Source organism: Carex rostrata, chromosome 7 (genome assembly GCF_964058835.1).
Source record: "Carex rostrata chromosome 7, lpCarRost1.2, whole genome shotgun sequence".
In the NCBI taxonomy this organism is placed as follows: domain Eukaryota; kingdom Viridiplantae; phylum Streptophyta; class Magnoliopsida; order Poales; family Cyperaceae; genus Carex; species Carex rostrata.
In genome coordinates, this window is record NC_135924.1 from 7738723 (window position 1) to 7760733 (window position 22011).

Consider the following 22011-nt stretch of genomic DNA (forward strand, 5'->3'; position numbering starts at 1 on the left):
AAATAGTGTTTTGTAAGGAAGCGATAAATATAGTACAAATCACAAATTTAATTAAAGGTATCATCAATAACTTTTTGAGAACAATTAAAAGAGAGACTTTGACGTGTTAATTTTCATATGATTAAGCATATCTCAGTTAATTAAATGACAATGTTTTAATTGGTTGTTAGTGGTATATTCTAGTTGCACGCGAGAAAAGGAATAGCAGAGGCACGTGGGTTCCAATTCTCTCTCATTTAATTATAAATCCGAATCGTGTAAAGAAATGCGAATTGTGGGCCAAATATTTAATTACATGTACGGCTTCATGAAACTTTTTAATTTAATTCCTTTCAAATATTTTAGTGTTTGAAATTTGGACAGACATTTTTGCAGTCCTTTCCTGCTTCGGCGAACATGACCAGGCTTGTTTTAGCTATAAAATAATATGCGAGCGAGATGAGGAATTTTGCATTTATACCCTTGTAATACCTACTTATTGTTTTCAACTGGCATGAGCCTTCTGTCTTGCTATTAGGAACAGTGGTCACAGCCGTTTAGGTTGATTAGTCCGCCAATTAGTTGTTAGCGGTGATCAAATTGTTATGGATTTTTATGACTAATCGGACGATTATTCTTGATTTGCTTAGCGGTACCCTATTTGTCCAACAAATACATACCATTATTTACAACACTGATTAGTAATAAAAAAATTCTTTTACTGAGATTCTAAAAACAAAATGGTAAGATTTATCACGGCCGTCTAAACAAAATATAAAGCATCTCTTTTGCATCGGTCGTGTTATATTTTAAAGGTTTAAACTCCTTCGCGGGATGAATTTTTCTCGTTAATTTTTTCAATTAAAACTAAATTTTATATATTATATTATTTTTTCATCAGACCAAATTGACGCCGATTAAACTAATACGACAAGCAGTTCAAGAGAATACAGTAAATACACTTGTGCATAAAAAAATTTATTGGCATTTTAAATAATTTAAGTTGTATATTATAAACTTCTGTTGCTTTCACGATACTTGATAATTTTTATAGAATAGTTTTGTTGATGTAATTTACACTCATATATCTTCTAATATTGTTTTATCTTACTAATTTAGTGATGTTACAGTAACAAACATATATCATATGTTCCAAGCTAAGTTGGCGAACTTTCACGACTTAGTTTCATGTTGAAAAAATAAAAACAGAACTACAGTTTTTAATAAATAATCAACTAATAGTAAAAAAAAATATAGTTTTTGTGCAAAAATTCTAAATTAAACGGCCCTTGTTCCAGCTGTTTATTATATTTTTCCTCAAAGCATTGAATTTCATGCAACTTCATATAACTACATATTTTTGAAATCAAGGTTAAATATATTAAACCCAGCTGACTAATGATTCAACAACGGTTCACATTCTTCACCAGAAATTTAGGAGAATAAACAAATTAAATTTCCTTTAAGAACTCCATAGTTAGGCTAGCTGCTAATAAAAATAAATAAAACGGCTAACCTAGACATGCAATATTATATTGTACAAGGGGCTATGTATAAGAAAATACAATTATAAAAGACAGAGGGGCTACAGGCCGAAAGGTACATAACAATTGCGAAGTGTTGTAAGCAAAGCACCAGGAACTAACCAAAAGTGCAAGCATGTCTCACTATGCCATTTATTTAGTCCATCTGGTACAAATCTTAGAGCAGCTGCAGCACCAATTATGGAAGATATTTTTAAGGTGTATCTCACTTTTAAGATGCATCTAATTTTGATGTATATCCTACGATTGAGATTTAAACAAAAGAGATTATATATTTTTTTCCCTTTTTTTATTTAAAACAGAGTATTTTGATCAGTTTAATTTTATTCATAGATGGAATGACATGGCGTGCATTTAATGTACTGATTTTGTGTTGAGAAATATTTATCCTTTGAGATGTATTTCATGAAACTTCTACGATATTAGTTTCGCAAAACTACTTTATTATAAATGATTTTCAATTTGATAGGCGAAAATGACTTTTTTATCTTTTGAAAATTTTACAGCTATAATTTAGGATCCACGATAAAATTGAATGTACGTAAAATCTTAAATGCACGTCAGAAACACCAATTTTTAATTTTTAGCATTTAAAAAAAAAACACGATTATAATGAAATCTAGTATTAACCGTGTCGCCTTTTATTTTATTTTTAAATGCCAAAAAAAAAATATTGAGAAATCTCAATCGTTCATCGCGTTTTTGAACGGTTAAAATAATGTGCAGTGAGTATTGTGTATTTGTGTGATTTTGGGTTGCTTGATGGTGTTAGCCAAGCATTTTGATCAGATTAACTTATCAGGAAACCAAAACATTCTCCAATTTTTTTAATACCAGCCATGCTGTTCCTTGATCAATCCCAATGATAAGGTGCTGAAATTTAGCTTAGTAGTGCTTTGCATACGACGCCACAAACCTTTTTTATTACGATAAAAGCCCCTGAGCATGTTCATGATGATGTCATCACCATCGTCATCCTTTTCAAACTCACACTGTCACACACACTGAAATAAATCCGCTGTTATTCCTTGAACTGTTATTTCAAAGGATCCCAACAGTTGGTTTTCGTTAAGATTCGTGTATAAAAAATTAACTTCATTAAAATTTGTGTATGAAATTTTTTGAATGATTGAGATTGGAACAGCAGGTTTCTGTTATTCTCAGAAAACGACAACAGATTTATTTCCCACACACGGGTACACAGTGCTCGCTCCAACTAAAATATTACAATTTTTTTTTTCTAAATTTATAAAAAATAAATTATCGGAAAACAAATGGATGAGATATCTATAAAGGGAGTAGAGATCAAATTAATGGTTCGATTCCGATAATTTATATAAATTGTCAAAAATTAGATCACATAAAATTTAGAAACTACAAGGATTGAATCATTGATGTGATATCTATATATAGATGTTTCAAACTCTCAATTCACATAAATTTAAAAAGGAACTGAATTATTGGTTCAATCCATTTAATATTCCAAACTGTATGATCGTTATTATACAAATTGTGAAAATTAAAGAGACTGAATGAATAATATAGCCCCTTTATTACTTTTTTTCCACCTTTTATACATAAAAAATAAAATACTTTTTTTTAAATAATTTGTTTTTATATTTCTTAAAAAATAATCTTTGAAAATATTAATTAGTACTTCCGACATTATTACTCGGAAATTGTGATGCAGCGATGTGTGTGCACGCGCGCACCTAATATTGTCTCTAAGCAATTCATGTTATGCTCTTTAGATACTTATTATTTCATTTAATACGGTCATATCTACTTAAGAAAGAAGAAAGAAATATACGATGAATCGAATATACGCATTGTATATTTGTATATACACAAGGTGGTCTTAGAGAATAATATCTGTTGTTATTTAAACTCTCTCTGTATAATTTTAACCAAACGAATCGGATTCTATCACCTTTGATCTTGGATTAGAGAGAGATTTTAATACAATGTGGTTACAAAATTCTGGTTCAGATATGAATCGATTTGATTCAAAAAAACAAGAACTTGTACATCACAAGTTCAAAATGCAGATGAAAGATTTATTATGTATATTAAAATAATTGAGTGATTTGACTTCAATTTTATTTTTTATAAAATAAAGAATTAGCACCAGTATTTCAGATTTTCAATGCCAACAAGGCTAATTAATGAATTTAAAGGCCTGATTCCATCTGCTTAATTCAAATCAACAGAAGGGAAAGACTAAAATCAAATTTAGCGTACATTCAATGTTCCCATGATACATCAATTTGATATCTTGAATAAATATTTTTTAAATGAAAAAAAAAATGTAAAATCACATATGTTCTTCCAATTATTTCAATATATTGTGTATTAAATTTGAGTCAATTTAAAACTAACTGACACCCATCTGGAAGTCTCTGAAACTCTATCTATAAAACTAATAATAAACTGTGTTTTAAAAACTAGACAATTTTTAAATCAGTTACAGTTGATACATGCACATGCACTGTTTAAAAAATAAATAATACATCTATAATTTTAACCTTCCAATTTAAATAATATTTCTTAAGATATTAAATAAATGTACAATTACATATAAAATTTGAACGTACACCACAACTATTCTTAGAACAAATAAAATAAACCACGATGTACTTCCATCTATTTAGATAGACTATGCATTAAATTTGACTAAATTTAAAATTTAATTAGCCACTCATTTTAAAGCTTTCGAAACTCTAAAATTTAAAAAGCTAAATGATTTGATTAAAGACCATACAACTTTTAAATCGATCTAGATTTTTTTTTTTTTTTTGTTGATAAAAGTGGTATAGACCACAGATTTCATTAAGAAACGAAACATACAAAGTTTATCAAACGTGGTACCAAACCGCTGGTACCTGTTTACACACATCCTATAAATGATACATCAAAGAAAATCACATAGCATACTACAAATTGAAACTATAGAAATAGTTGGCAACACAAAGCCATCAAAAACAGCAACATATACGAAATAACATGCATATCATCTAGCTAAATGTCAGAAACGACCGAATGAACTACCAGTAAGGTATCATCATCAGTCTGATGCTCTAACCCATTTATTCCAGCTACCCTCTCCTCCTGCAATAGAAAATTATCTAGAGTTGATACACTCACTATTTATTTTTATTTTTTTAAATTAAACCTACACTGCTACAACCAGTGTTGTAAATAACGATATGCAGTCGTCGGACGGACATAGTACCGTTAAATAATTAATTAAAAAAAATATAACGATATCATTAAGACTAATAGATCAATTAATTGGTCTAAAGAGACGTTTTTTACAATACTGACTACAACTGTTCTTGAAATTAAAAAAATAAAATAAACAGTTCAAATATGGGTCTAAAATTAGATACATAGAATCTGAGAGGAACCAATAGAACATCATTTGTCTCTCTCTCTCTCTCTCTACCTGATGAGTAGGAAGCAGAGGAGACAAACTGTGCAAATTTTGGACTTTGATTACAGAGCCCACTTGCTTCTGTCGCGCTCTTTTTTTTCTCTTATAGCTTTGATTGTATGACAAGCTTCTGCAACTTTGAATTTGCATGCTGCATCAATTCAATTATCTATACTGGCATGGTTCAATGGGGCTCATGCTCTCTCTCTTAGCCCGTGCACCCGTGCCACTTGACTTGGAGTTGAAGTATTACTATTACCTTTTCTGCGCAGCATGTTTCATTTATTTATTTGCTAGTGGACCAGATCATGCATAAAGAGCTTATATAGAGCTTATATATACAATTATACATAGAAGTGTGTGGTGAAGCTGTGAATGAAATATATAAATAGAAGTGTATTGAAGAAAATTAGTTATATCGTTGTCGGTCACATCACGTCACGTGATTTGTATTGGTCATGTGACATATAACTCGCATGTCACATGACGTGTCTTTTCTCGATTAAAAATGATATACGTCATACAAAGTGATATGATCTCGTCACGTCACGTGATCAATTTTTCCAGCATAACTCAAACCATTAAATTAAAACCAATCCACTTTATGAAGAATGTATCTACATATGAAATTTTTAAATTTTATAATTAATTTGGCTGATTTTGCAATGTAATTGCTACTTCTATAAATAATTACTGAGAATAGAAGAATTGTATTGCACTTATTTCTATATCATGCCACAAGTTTTATGATACATCTATTTGGTATCTTAAAAATATTGCTTAAATAAATTTTTTTTTGTAGATGTGTAACATCATGAAGATATAATGTGTATTAAATTAAATTAATTTGAATTTTAACTGATCTGTCTTCAAAAGTGACTAAAACTCAAAAGATTAAAATATTTGAATTGAAGCTTAATAATTTCGAAATTGGTTCAAAATCAATGCACAACCCATTTATAAATGATTAACATATATATATATTTGTATTTTTTATTATTAATTTACAGCATACTTCTAGTGATATCAATTGAAAGTATCATCAAAGTTAGACATTAAGTTAATATTATCCTAAATAACAAACATGAAGGGTATATATACAGAAAAACCACTAAAACAATACCAGAATATATATTCAACGGTTTCAAAATGTCTATTTGAATCAACGACAAAATTTTTTTTTTTTCATGTATTTTTAAACTCGTGCTGAATTGTATTTGAAATAAACCTCTACACTGCTATCTTGTTATGATGAACATTTTATCTAAAGCATATGATTGACAACCTTTTTTGGTTCATGATTAGTAACAAAAGAACCCACGGAGAAAATGACATAATTATGCACCATAACCCTAGTTTGTAATTTCCACTAGTTAGTTAATTTGCCTGATCGTTACAATTAATTATAGTTTGCATCCCAAGTGACTGATTCTGCAATGATCATTAGAAGAAGCCATGACTAATTAATTTCTTCCAGATTTTAGGGAACCGAATTTCCTGCCAACACAATCCATCCATCCGTTCATATTTTAGACGGACATGATTCAAAAAATTATTTTGTCTTCTTAAAACTCAAATACTCTCTCTACTTCAATTCCGGTCATCCAAATCATGAATGGATAGATGGATAGATTGTATTGGCAGAAATTTCCTGCCCTTCTATCGGCAGGAGATTCGGTTTTAAATTTTAGACCTCAATATAATTATCGAGAGAACAAGCTTGGTTGACATTACATGTGGTTTTCAACTTGCCTCTTCTTAGTTTTACTTTTATTTTATTATTATTAAAGATTTCAATATACTTAAATATTTTTTAGATGTTATTTATAAAAATTAAACGTAAGTTTCTCAAGTAAAACGAAAGCACGTGTCACTGCACTAAGCTCGTAATTCATAGCTCTTCTTAGTTAGTACAAAATTCATTAGATGAACCTGACTAATTATTGTCTATTTATTTTAAAGGGTGAGGCCATGGTACTCTACAATGCGCAAATCAGTTTGTGCTACAAATTCATATTTTTTTTTTCATTTTTAAAATTTAAACAATCAATTTGAATTGCTCAATATGATTTTTATATGAAATGTACATACAAACCAAATTACACATTGTTTTTAAATTTTCTTAACTATTTTTTTTTAAGATAGATAAAAAATCACTACTTTAAAAAAAAAAAATCTAAATTGGATAATTTCAACCAGTCAAAAAAATAGTTAGAAAACATAAAATTTGATCTTTAAATATATTTTTCATATAAAGATCAAATTAAATGATTCACATCGACTGTTCCGATTTTTTTAAAAATACCCAAAAAAAATTATTTTATTAAAAATAACAATGTTTTGAGTGAAATTTTAAAAATAGCCAGGCCGCAGATTTTTTCTGCGCTTCGGAATTTTTATTCTGGGCCGCGGAAAAAATTTGTGCCCCGAATTTTTTTTTTTTTTTTTAGAATTTTTTATTCTGAGCGCAGATATTTTCTGTGGCCCGGATTTTTTTTTTTTTTTAGAGTTTGGAGAAAGAAAATATCCATGGTTTGATTTTTTTTAATAAACTCATTTTTTAATAATATATGTGTATATATATATAATATAATATATGTATATGTATATGTATATGTATATGTATATGTATATATAATATATGTATAACTCATTTTTTTATAATATATGTATAATATATTTATATGTATATATATGTATATGTATAGATATGTATATGTATATAATATTTATGTACATCTGTATACATAAATATTATATACATATATTATAAAAAAATGAGTTATACATATATTATATACACATATATATATTATACATATATTATAAAAAAATGAGTTATACATATATTATATACACATACACATACACATACATATACATATACATATACATATACATATACATATACATATACATATACATATACATATACATATACATATACATATACATATACATATACATATACATATACATATACATATACATATACATATACATATACATATACATATACATATACATATACATATACATATACATATACATATACATATACATATACATATACATATACATATACATATACATAGACATATACATAGACATATACATAGACAGATACATGTACAGATACATGTACAGATACACATACACATACACACACACAAACACACACACAAACACACACACACACACACACACACACACACACACACACACACACACACACACACACACACACACACACACACACACACACACACACACACACACACACACACACACACACACACACACACACACACACACACACACACACACACACACACACACACACACACACACACACACACACACACACACACACACACACACACACACACACACACACACACACACACACACACACACACACATACACACACACACACACACACACACACATACACATACACATACACACACATACACATACACATACACATACACATACACATACACATACACATACACATACACATACACATACACATACACATACACATACACATACACATACACATACATATACATATACATATACATATACATATACATATACATATACATATACATATACATATACATATATTATACATATACATATACATATACATATACATATATTATACATATATTATATTATATTATATATACATACACATATATTATTAAAAAAATGAGTTTATAAAAAAAAAATATACATATACGTATACATATACATATACATATACATAAACATAAATATTATATACATATACATATACATAAATATTACATATATATGTATATTTATATATACATATACATATATTATAAAAAAATGAGTTATACATATATTATATATACATGTACATATACATATACATACACATATATTATTAAAAAAATGAGTTTATAAAAAAAATCAAACCATGGATATTTTTTTTCTCCTAACTCTAAAAAAAAAAAAAAAAAAATCTGGGTCGCATAAAAAATCTGCGCTCGGAATAAAAAATTCAAAAAAAAAAAAAATTCGAGGCACAAATTTTTTCCGCTGCCCGGAATACAAATTTCGGAGTGCAGAAAAAATCAGCGGCCTGAATATTTTTAAAATTTCACTCAAAATCTAGTTATTTTTAATAAAATAAATTTTTTTTTTGGATATTTAAAAAAAAATCGGTCGACTGTTTGAACTTTAAAAACAAAGCTCTAGTATAACTTTAAATCATACAAATATACAATACAGTTCTAGTCTAATCGACATTTAAACTATCATATTTGAAGGAATAGGTCAGGTTTGGTTCATTCTTTTTGAAATTTTAATCGGACATATCAATGTTTGATCTAATGGTTAAAAACAATACTCTCTGTGTAAGGAGTCTGTTCAAAGTACAATAGATAATCCTTGTGAATATGAATGACTGATTTGATATCCAGCTTCTCAAAAAGGAAGAAACTAGCAGAAGCTACGATCTTTTCTAATTATAATTTTAATATATTATTGTTTTTATAATAATTTCTGACTTCGCCTTTGCCTGTTGATTGCTGAATGAGCTCAATTGACTCGGTACAAAATTTTTAGGAGAAATTTGAAAAAAAAAAATTCAAATTTCTTATCTCTCTGAAACTTATAATAGCGTATTTACCTTTCAAAATTAAAAAAAAAACAAACTAACCAAATTTATATGCATTTTCTATTAAAATTCATTTTAAATTTACAAAGTATCCATTTTACCATTTGTTAAAAAATAAAAATAGATAGTTTGTATAAAAAAATGTCCAATCTTCTAATTGATCAGTTTACGAAGACATATGATTCATTTCACTACACATTTAGGCACATGTTTGTGTGTATTACAAGTAAAAAAAAATGAATTATTTATCTTCACAAACGGTCAATTAAAAAACTGAGTTTTAATAAAGTGTACTTTATAAAGAGTGAAATGAGTACTTTATAAATTTAAAATGAGTTTCAATAAAAGACACTAAATTAGATAAATTTGTGGGTTTTGAAAATCTAGAAGAGTAAATACAATATTATGAATTTTAGAGGAGAAAATACGTTATTTATTTATTTTTGCAAACGAAAAAAAATACGTTATATTTGAAGTTCTTAAAAGTATACATGAAATTCTTTCAATTTGTTATATCTCAAGAAAGCGACTTAGCGGCGAGCTTTTTTGTTTTATTTAGTAGTAATAATTTGACCGAAGGGAAACATGAAAGGTCGATTAAAATGTTTAACATTGTTCAGTGATTAGTTAATATGCTATCGTGAGAAAGAAGCATGAGATTTGAAGCAAACACAGTGCAACTAAATTTGTCCGATTTGGAATATCACTGTCACTCTCACTTTAATCGACACCTTGTTTATTTGGCATTATATTGACATCAGTGACCCGCCATGTCTCATAGACTCGTACCAAGCACAAGGTCCGGTAACACTCCTCTCCAGTTCAGTTGAAACGGAGCACTCCGTTTCCCTGTCAATATCAATTTGTTGGTTTTGTTTTCCTTTGCAATTTCATCTAGTGCAAAATCATTTTGTTATAGTTTTATGGTTACCTGGTTATTTCACATCATCTATATTCAACATGCCAGCATTGCATGCACTGTATGAAGCTAAAACTGAGTTGTTAATATCTTTAACCCTCTATTTCGCTTGGACAGAAACCGGGCAAGAAGTTTGGATTTGTGTGTGGTTAAATTTTCTCCAATTCCTATGAGAAAAACGGAGAAGCAATACAGAATCTGACTGGTAAAGTACAGTGGTTGGTTCTAGTTGGTCTTGGCAGCATGTAGTTACTGGGCTAGAAGGGATGAAACCCTAATATGAAGTTGGTACCAATTGGTACTTGGTACTATTATTTTAACGTGTAGTTGTTCGATTTATATACCTTATAATAATCTAGGCAATGTAGACATGGGTTTAGTGGGCCTTGGTCAGGCTAATAGTTAAAAATCTATCCAGTAAGCCTGTCTCGGCACTGGTAGAAAATGACATGAAATCCGGTACTGTGTTGGATCTGAATTCGCTTATGCAACACTCTTAACCAAACCAATACAAAACTTAATCTGAACGCAGCTAATGATAAAAGGTTGGGCCCCTCAATAGGAGGGCAGGCAGGATATGAGAGGCATTGTATATTCGTACCGATTTACACAAAATGTTACTATCGATTGCTTTATTTACGTAGGATATGAGAGTACTAGAAGAGTAGATGTGTGAGAGACCTCTCAAGGAGATTTGGCAAATGCTTTAAGCAGGAAGTGGAAGGAGAAAAGGAAATGATTAGAAAGCAAAAGAAAAATGGCAAGTTTCGAAGAGCAGCAAAGTTAGGAAAAGAGGCAAAGAGTCTGAGAGAAAGAGACTAACTAACAACATCTTTCACGTTTCAATGAAAACAAGTTCTTCTTAGGTTGCATGGTCAAGAGTCAGTACAAGAGCACTTCTGAGTGCCCTTCTTTTTTTTTTTTTTTTACTTTTCTAGGAGCATTAGGGATTAAAAAATTATCAGCCATATTAAATATATATTTTATCTAAGTCACCATATTCAACAAGTTACTTGACATGTTTTGTTCTTGTCCACTCATTGCTCTGATTTTTTTATATCATAACAAAGAAGACCCCCAATCAAAACAGCCTTTTGGGGTCCATAATTGTTTGCTTCTCTCTAGGGTTTGCCATTTCAAATTAATGAATTATTCCTTCCAAGCATATTAGCTATGCCAAAAATAGGAAATGTACAGAGAATATAGAACAAGAAAGAAGCCAATTCTAATATTTTTTTTTTCCTTTTTTTTTTTTTTGCTTAAAAATGATAAAAGAATGTGATACAGTTCTTTTATCTATTTAATAGATTGATAAACTTGCCCAAAAAGAAAAGAAAAGAAAAGAGGAATGTACAATGGCTTCACCTTCCTTTACTGGTAGGCGAACACATATTTAAGTTAACGAGTGGTTAAATGGTCACCACCTGTTAATTGAAAAGGGTTTTGGATGTTTCAAGGTTGTCGATCGGCACTGACTTGGCGGCATCTAGGTGGTTCAACCGGCACGTGCCGAGCAGGACCTCTGGGAGCTCTTCTTGTGTATTACCCTGCAATTATTTGTACAATTAGTAAAGGTTTTACCAATTTCTAATTTTGATCGCATTTTTTTCTTCCAAAATGCCCCTACCTGAACTAAGAATGCCATTTCAATAACAAGGTTGTTCAAATAGCCAAGCACAAGACTAACCACACCTCTGGCCACAGTTGAGGAACCGACATCGACACCAAGCTGGATATTCGTATCAAAACAATAGTGTTATATAACTTTATTATACAATAAAACGTTGAAAATTTTGAACTGGTAATAACCTCCAAGTAGTTTGATCCACGAAAATAATTTATTTCGAGTGCCTGACCAACCAAACAAGCCTTTTTGCCAACACTCTGCTTCACTATCCATGAACCCTACAAAAGCAACACAACATTTGCTTATTCACCCTTGCAAGTAATATTATATCTAAGATACACAATTAATGCAGAGCATTATATCAACCAATCATTGGTAGGCTGGTAGCTAATGCTGATGGGCCGAAATCTTGAAACAGGTAGTGCATGAAAAGAAAAGAAAAGGCCAAAAATGCAGTGATACCTACCTTAGAGATATAAGGGATGAGTTTGAACCGTGAATTTCTGAAGGCATCATCACCTTGGACGAATCTTTCTAAAAGTGGGACCTTCTCCAATGGAGTTGTCATCATGTAGTACAATGCAAGGCTGTATGTTGTTGCACCTGGCACCTATTATTAAAAAAGAAAAGTTCTTTTCTATTAGTATCATTAGCTATTTACATGCACAAAGCTGGAGAGGGTTAAACTAAAAATCACCTGTATATTTACAATAAAGAAAAACTCGCTGCCACCTTGCGCTGCATGTTTCTGCACATTATAAATTATAAACAAATTATCAGCACAATAAATAAGGTATTTCTCACTGTCATCAGCAAGTAATCAATTTTTTTTTGTTGTTGTTGAATAAATACATGAACAATGCCACCAGGACGGCCGGCTAAATCATCTTCCCGCTTGTCAGACTTGATCCAGTCGGCCCCGACCATTTGCATCAATGTATTATTTGCTTTGATCTGTCAAAGCATAGCAGATATGACTACAATTATCACGAAAGAGTAATCATCCGAAATAGAATGATTAGATTTTCATTTAATTACCTTTTGACTGTCATGTAAATAAGATTCGCCACGGATTAAAAAAGTTGGTGCTTCAGCCATGGCCCAGCTAGACAGAGCGGTACAAGTTGCGTCTTTTGGTAAGGTAGCACCGTAGAAACAATGCGACATATCATCTGGCCCTGTTCCTTGCAAATCCATGTAGCCCTTCTTTTGAACTATATGTAGGTAAAAACAGACAAATTTAAAAATTAAATAGTTAAACTTCGCCTTTATTGAATATAGATAGGAAATTAATTCTAGAGGGTTCAAATGACTCCATTTTTTGTGCCTCCATTATGCCTCCACTTATTAATTTTCTAATAACAAAAATGTAAACTTAAATGTTAAAATAAAACCATTAAATGTGATCTATATCATTTTCTTTACACACACATAAAAAATTATCATTTTTCGATTTTGTTTTTACATGAATCAATAAGTTAAAAAATCAACATCCAGAAAATATCCACATCAATGTCTTCTTCTAAGCTCTTGATAACAATCAAAACAAAGTTAATGTTATAATTTTTTACATGTGCATAGAGAAAATGATATAAATCATATCTAAAGGTTTATTTTTACATTTAAGTTGTAATTTTTAAGTTATTAAAGTTTGAAAAATGGAGACATTTGAACCCCTCCTCTTCAAAGATAGTTTATAAAGCTAAATTACACACCTGTAAGATCATGGAGCCGTTTTACAAGACCAGCAGCAGTAGATAACTTTGCGGGACGTTCCTGCATATTTTAAGAATGCGGAGTGTTAACACTTAACACTGAAACTGATTTACCAAAAATTTATGGAATACATGGACAAAACCTTGTGACAGGTGTTAACTTTGCAGGATGTTTCCGCCAGTACTGCAGTTTGCACCTATTGTACTTTTCTAACACCAAATTTCATTGGTACAGTGTGCCGTGTGGTACAGCCACTTTGACAGTTTTCTATGCTCCAGCGATAAAATAATTGGAGTGAGGATATGGTATCAATATCTTCATTTTCAAAGTTCAAATAGCCGATTAACATGATTTTCATATGAAAATATACTTGCAGACTAAATTTTAGAAATTTTAGAATTTTTATATTATTTTTTTTAGATAGGAAGAATATCATTACTTTGGAAGGGCCTAGAATTTAGATCAAGTGATTCTCTACCTATCTTTTAAAATAGTAAAAAAAAAATGTAAAAAATTAAAATTTTATCTGCAAGTAAATTTTCATATGGAGATAATGTTGAACGGTTCATGTCGACTGTTTGGACTTTAAAAACATGATCCATAGTACGGACTAATTCGTGCAATGCATAGTACCATAGCTTACTCAAATAATTGAATTCTTATGTAGTCGCAATTTATAAATTCAAAAGCAAAGAAAAGAAACACAAATCAATGTAATAAGAAAAACCATGAAGCATACAATTAGAAAGCTATATGAAATTGGTAAAATACAACTCCCGTATAGCCATCCTAGGTCCATACCAGCACTGGTGTAAACCTTATCTGTATGAAAGGCAAAAAAAAAAAAAAAGTGATAAAAAGAGAGATGAAAAGAAACACTGACCGAAGATGCGACACTGTCCGCAGACGACCAGGGGGCATCGTCTAGTTCGTATTCAGCTTCGTCAGGTACGTCGAAGAATTCATCGACCGCGTCGTTGAGTTGTAAGATGGACCCGGTGCTTGAGTGCTTGTTTAGCATGTGCTCGTCAGTTGCTGACGTGGAATTATCAGTTCCGGTATTTACGGAGAGTGATTGGGGGTCCACTTCAAGTTTTATCTGACTCTGTGTCAGCCTGATATCCCTCTCCTTCATCAGCTCCCCTGATGAGAACTCAGTCTCAGTATATCCTCCCAGTTTTGCTCTGAAGAACTCACGCAAGGCTGTGCTTTCACATGAAATTAAGTATAAGAAATAGAAATGATTGTTTCCCAAACTGCCCCTGCATTCTTTAGTGAGAATATGTTTTTGCTTTGGTATGAAACGGAAGGATGGGAAAATGTCACCTTACCTGACAGGGGTTCTCATTTTCTAGGGGGCTTCCTATACCAGGGATTGTGTGAAAATTTCATTAACTAAAAGATTGAAGAAAATAATATGTACCGGCAACTCGCCCGAGCATGCGAATGGTAATATACTTAGCCGAAGAGGTAAGGAGGTAAGATTTCCAAAATTTCCAATCTATTGCTAACATGTGCTTCACAACTGACTCTTTCCCTTGGTTCACTGGAGATATGACGTAGCCGCCACCTAAAACAAAGTTTCATTTGGAAATTATTCCATAGAAATAAATGCACAATTTCCCTTTGATTTTTAACTATATCCACAGCTCAATCAATGTTCAATTTGAAAGCATACATTACTTTTAAGGCAGGCGCGGGTATAGCCCTTTTCTTGTTCGCATTCCTGATGGAAGACAGAATGGTAAAGAATCACTGTTCAACAAAGTAACAAAAGAAAATAAAAAAACTAATATCACCACATTATTTTTTAATTAAAATTAAAAGAGTGAGGCTTATGATACTATGCATAGCGCATAATAATCCGTACTACAGATCAATATCTCCATTTTAAAAGCCAAAGAATCAATCTAAACCGTTCAACATGATCTCCATATAAAAATGTACTTTTAGATCAAATTTTACATTTTTTACATTTTTTTTTAGATATTTAGAAAATCACTTGATCTAAAAATTCGAGACCATTCAAAAGTAGTGATTTTCTACCAATCTATAAAAAATAGTCAAACAAATCTAAAATATGTAAAATTTAGTGTGAAAGTACATTATCATATAGAGATCATGCTGAAAGATTCAAATCAACTATTTAGACTTTGAACACAAAATAGTGATTCGTCAATCTGTGTTGTGCACAATACCATAGCCTCACACAAATAAAATACTCATTGTTCTTCTTCTTATAAAATGATGATACCGTAGGTTCCATCATCTTCTCTTCTCCAGTAACGTCGCAACAATAGATCTCTTCTCTTCATTCCCCTAAACATTAAAAATTACACTCTTAGTAAACTTATAACAACAAAGGATTTGAGACTTTTTGAAGGCAATCTGACCATGGTAACCAATCGTTTCTGAGTTTCTTGTGAATAATGTCGGTATGACCATCTAAGTGCTCCACAACCTTTCCTTCTTGCAAGCAAAAATCCCACCTACAAATAACAAGAGAAAAGAGTGAATTACATGGTATTTGTTTAGTTTGTCTAGTTCAGAAGCAATATAGAGTAGGGTTCAAATGCTTCATGTCTTTCATGTCTTAATGGTGCCTCACATTCTTATCTCCATTTTCGAAGTCCAAACAGTCGATCCGTACCGCTCAACATGATCTTTGTATTAAAATGTGTGCTTGGAGACCAAATTTTGTATTTTTCGGAAATTATTTACTATTTTTTAGATAGGAACAAGATCACTGTTTTTGAATGGTCCCGAATCTTCTGAAAAACAGTGATGTTGTACCTATATAATAAATAGTAAAAAAAAAATCAAAAAATATAAAATTTGATCTTCAAGCATATTTTAATATGGAGATCATATTGAGCAATTCTGATTGACTGTTTGGACTTTTGAAAATGGAGATAAGGATATGAGGCACGATTGAGACATGAAAGACACGAGGCATTTGAGCCCAACTCAGCAATATATAACCAAAATATATTCAGAGAAGAACACAGATGAATTACTCGGATCGGGATTTGCCAAGAGACATGAGGGCTTGAAAAACTGCCTCAGAATTTGCGTCTACCACTCCCACAGCCATTATGGCTGGATGGTCATCCCAATACTAACAAAAAAATTACATAATTACGATTATTTATTGATTACCATAAAAAAATGCACAGAGTATTAACTAAAAGGATGATCATGAAGTTTGTCACGATTATGAAGAAGCAAGTGTTACCTTTTCATGAAAATCACCATCTTTTGCCTCTTTAAATAGCCGTAGGCCTGCACACAAGAAGCGAACATACAGAATCAGATAGAAGCTTCAAAAAGCAACCTTATTTTATCTAAAAAAAGTGGCAAAAAGTTACCATTTTTACAACCAAAGATTGTCCAAGGAGAAGGAGCAATGACGTCAGAATGCATGGGATCAGCATGGACCGCAGAAAACATGGTCCAATCTAGAATCAAATGTTTTAATTAGCTTATGAACCAAGTTCCATACAAAAAATTGAAAAATAATCGAAACTTCATAATCCGATGTAAGAAAAAATACCAATAGAGTGCATGCGGCTCCGACCACGACTCAACCTGTTAAGGAAACATAAGATTCAATCATTTGTATCTAGAAGACAGAAATTTGTTACACACACACACACACATCACACACATATATTGATCAAATTAGGGATTAGAGAGAAATTTAGAGACCTAAAAGATTGCCATCTTCTCCTAGGACATGGTATCGCCTTTTCATCCTTGGCAGGGCATGTCTGCAATAAATGGACTTCGAATTAAATAACAAGTACGTATTTACTGATGCCAGACTACCTATTCAGTACACTACAACAAGTGAGTTGTACCAGTAAGTAAGAATTACAAAAGTACTCTCCTATAAAACTTTTCTGGCATTTTTTTTTTTTTCATTTTTGGGTTTAGTCATGTCATGCCTGGGCATAAAGGGGATTTATATTCAATATTGAGCATGCTTTGGTTATAAATATTTCTGATTTATTTCGGTTCATTGAGAGAGACAATCAATAAAAGAATCATACCTTTGAGGCTGAATCCATTAGGGTTCGAATCCACCTTGCCGCCTCTTCTGAGCTTCTAGCTCCCAACTGTAAAACGATAAATGCTTTATATATTTGTGTATTGATTATTTTAATTTCAGATTCCTTTATGACTTGCTATTATTAAAAGATGAAAACTGGTGTACCTTTAATTGATCATTGTGGTTAGAAGCATTATACAGTGTAAAAATGTAAAATACCTGAAAATTTTACAAGAAAAATAGCCAGGTGTTAAAATAAAACAAATTGTATGCCTATTACATAATTTGTCAATAATTAACTGAGAGAGGGAAGGTTGTTTTACACTTCTATGCACACTCTCTCTGCCGTTATCAGTGACACGTATGCACGAATCTAAGAGCGCACTTCTTACTGGATCCTGACAAAAATGAAAAAGATGCAAAATTAAGTAGTCGGGTTAGGTACTGGTACGTGCAATATATGATGCTGCAGTATTCATAAGATGCTGGTAACCTAATGCATGATCTATAACCAATGGCCCAAGTCTTGGGAAGACTTATTATAGATAAAGGAAGCTTAATTTATCTAGAAACTTTTGATAAAATATTCAGTAGTATTGGCTATACAATTGTGCGGTTTCTGGAAATTTTAAATGCCGGGTGTTAACACTTCGTATCTTACATATCCATATCTTTGGTATAAAACGCTCAACTCATATAAATCGAGGGCAACAGAAACAGTTTTAGTAAGTGTCACCACACAGCAAATGAAAAAGAAAAAACTAGAAAGAGAGAGAGAGATGAATTAGAGAAATTCCCTGGGATTTAAAGAAATGTTTTAATGCTAAAAAAAAAATCTCATAGGAATGACCTTGTCAACATAACAAAAAGAAATATCTTTGCCTTTTATGTAACACATGGACACGATTACATTGCAAAAATAATTGACTACCATAAACACTAAAACTAGGATACAACAAATACAAATAAAAAAACATTGAGCATGGGGTACCACAAACATTCAGCACAAGTCAAACTAAAATCATAGATTACAGTTGGCTCTTTTTAAGAATAGAATAAAATATTCCAAGGATGGCCAATTCAACCTCAAAATATTACAGAGATCCATACACACAACAAAACAGCAGTGAAAAGTTCCTATCTTCCTTTCATTAAAGGTCATAAATATATAAGAAAAGAAACAAAATTAGAAAATACATTTTTCCAAGATATTCATAACATACCCAAACTGTCGACACATTATCCTTTCTCTGTAGATAACTGAGACATAAAGGACCCACAATTTCAGTATCCTTTGAACAAAATCAAAATACAAGGGATAGAAAAGATATAAATATTTTGTGGTATTGACTTTCATCATTTTTCTTTGGTGTATAAATTAAATCTTGGAGGATGTGAAATCAACTACAAGGTTCTCTTTGCAAGAAGAATTTATGTCAGATAAGGAAAATAGATCAGGGGCCATGACTTTCTAAAGGTTATGATAAATATAGTATAAAATGTGGAAAAATGGATGTTACTTCCCCAGTTAAAATTTTGGAAAAAAAAGGGTACAGGTATTTCCTTGGAAGCTTAAAAAAATAGCCAATGACCTGTTTATTTCCGTCGACTACCAATAATTACAAATAAGAAGATAAAATGATGCATTGTTGCAACTAACATAATTCACCAACAACTAAAACTATCTTTCAAATTCATGCTTGAGAATTGCACAAAATTATGTGAAAAAATAAGAAAGATACTCCAGCATCATCGGTTTATGTTATAATAAAGATATATTTTACCCACTTTCCCAATAGAAACTGCAAAATTCTTAAACATATCATGCAGAACCAGGTGAAGAAATATGTCTTTGCAAGAATTCCAAGCTTTAATTATAATAATTTATGGCGATCGACAGATAGTAACACAGATAAAATAATTAATCAATATTTGTTTCCTTTCCTTTGTAATTCAACTATAAAATCCGTAAATTTAAACTCTTGCATTCAAATTAGTAGCTAGCATCTCAATAAAAGTACTCTTTAACAAAACTAATTACCAACTTCCAGCTTAAAAGTGAATAAAAAGTTCACTTCTAAATTAAAAGCAAAAACGACACATTGGATTTCCAAAATTAAGAAAAAACAACTACCTCCTTTTTGGAACTAGGTACAGCTTTAAAGCAATGGAGGCAATTCTCTTCAAGCACGAAGTATCTCTTTCTAGAATATTGCAAGCCGAAGCGATTTGATCTAATGAGGTACAGCCACCCCTCCATCCTCCGTCCCTCATTCGCCACCACTTCCGCCGCAGCTCCAGCCATCCCTCCCTCTCCTCTCTCTCTCTCTCTCTCTTGCTAGATCCTCTCCAACTACGCCAGCTCGAGTTTTGCACAAGACAACCAATGGACCTTCAAAAAGGCCTCGGCTTTTTCTGTGTAAACCTTTCCTCTGAGCGGGGGAATGGACCCCCTGCCCGGAGGAAGAAGAGAAGAGACAGAGAGATAGAGAAGAATAAAACTTGAGAAACGCGGAGAGAAAGAGAGACGGTTGGTTGGTTTTGCGATTTTATTTAGCTTTTGTTTAAAGAGAAAGGTTGATATGATGCAATCAGCTCGATTCTCTCTCATCTACAATTAGGAATTCGAATCCCCTAAAGTAACTTAAATTTTGTGTTTGAATCCTGACCGTTTGATCAGAACCCCGACCAATCCGGTCCGACGTGGAATGTACCGGGCCCATTAATGTTCGTGCCAGAGCAGATCGTACGATCCGGATCCAATCACAACATTTGAGTTACTGTTGGAATCCGAATTCCTCCAATTAGGAGGGGGAAGACGGTCAGCGCGTCAGGTCATCATTGCTCGAGTTTCCTCTCTAACCTTTGCTGCTCGCCAAATGCACATATGTATCTCTCTATTTATATGAACTGTATATATCCATTAGTTTGTCACAATCTAGCAGCTTAGATCGAACGGTCAAATTCGAATATACTTTAATAGGATGCGTCCCAGATTGCGTCAATTTGACCTTCCTGTTTGAATCTACGGTTAGGAAGGACTGGTTCGTGAAGTTTAAATAAACTGGAGAGGAAATGGAGAGCAAACATAAAATTTAAGTTTCGAAACGGACACCCACTACTTTCTCAGACAGGTGACTGGAATTTAGGAATCATGTCTAATTTTTCTGCGGTGCTCAGCTGTGCACTATTGTGTGTGCGCACAGCATTTGAGTTTTGCAATTTTGCCTGTTGTATTTACATCGTGCGTTTAACTTTTAGTTTAATAATCTTTTTACTTTAATAAGAAAATAAATTGTCTCGCTTTTATGTCAAGTTTCTAATTTTAGTTACAATTATTTTACAAAATTATCTGGAGTTCTATAAATATGATGTTACAGGTAAAGAACACAACCAACTCCACCACAACTCTCTGTTATGTTACTTGGAGTCGAGTACAAGAAAGATCCACAGAAAACCCATGCATGTCTGTCCAAGAAATGTCAACAGAAAACCCATACATGTTTGTACTACAAGGAAGTCGAGTGCGTATCCTCTGATATATCTCAACTTTTGCGTGACCCACGTGTCCGGTGTCTATTCGGGGTGATGTAGGGGGTCAGTATTATGTGTGCTTTGAGATTCGTGCATATCGTATTTAAACGATTAGGATTTTCCATAAAGTCACGCAAAATATGAGATATCTCAGAGGATGCGAATTCAAGGAAGTCCAGATGTATTGTTGGCTTAGATGACATTTTCTATTGGCCTCAAGTTAAGGTTGCAGCTACCAGTTTTATTTTACCAAATTAAACTATTTGAAAGAGCTTTTCGCCGTCTGCATCCTCACAAAAAAACAAAATTCAAAAATATATTTAAAGAAGGATTGGCCTCAACCTTACTAGTCACTTTAGAATTCAAAATAAATTGGTAATGGAGAAAGATTTGCCCAGGAGCAAATCTACAGTCAAGTCAGGGTGCTTGATCACACTTATAATTTTTATATTTTTAATTATATATATTGAAATATGGTTGATTTTTTTTTTAAAAAAATTTATATAGTTCAGTCCTCTTATTAAGATCAATGTATGAATGTAGTTTT

The 22011-nt window shown here is 31.8% G+C and overlaps 1 protein-coding gene across 1 annotated transcript; it reads right to left on the reverse strand.

The window, feature by feature from the left end:
- Positions 1–11658: 11658 nt before the first annotated feature.
- Positions 11659–20496, reverse strand: LOC144556488 (Pleckstrin homology (PH) and lipid-binding START domains-containing protein). Its single transcript, XM_078304848.1, has 22 exons — positions 20065–20496; positions 18254–18328; positions 18096–18149; positions 17932–17997; positions 17588–17649; positions 17433–17467; positions 17248–17337; positions 17115–17161; positions 16897–16997; positions 16273–16368; positions 16134–16198; positions 15563–15634; positions 15303–15449; positions 14763–15082; positions 13879–13939; positions 13202–13377; positions 13016–13117; positions 12861–12911; positions 12630–12773; positions 12346–12441; positions 12164–12265; positions 11659–12083 (listed from the first exon to the last, which is right to left on the reverse strand). Exons 1-22 carry the CDS (start codon positions 20233–20235, stop codon positions 11964–11966), a joined length of 2253 nt encoding a protein of 750 aa, XP_078160974.1. The 5' UTR covers positions 20236–20496; the 3' UTR covers positions 11659–11963.
- Between the last annotated feature and the right edge of the window lie 1515 nt (positions 20497–22011).

What these genes read in the sequence shown, in the direction of transcription:
- LOC144556488 (XM_078304848.1), bottom strand. Translation starts at nt 20,235, where the DNA reads ATGGCTGGAGCTGCGGCGGAAGTGGTGGCGAATGAGGGACGGAGGATG. An exon ending in AGAAACGATTGGTTACCATG is followed by an intron (nt 16,199 to 16,272) that starts GTCAGATTGCCT and finishes TTTAATGTTTAG; the next exon opens with GGGAATGAAGAGAAGAGATC. An exon ending in AAATGGCATTCTTAGTTCAG is followed by an intron (nt 12,084 to 12,163) that starts GTAGGGGCATTT and finishes AAATAATTGCAG; the next exon opens with GGTAATACACAAGAAGAGCT.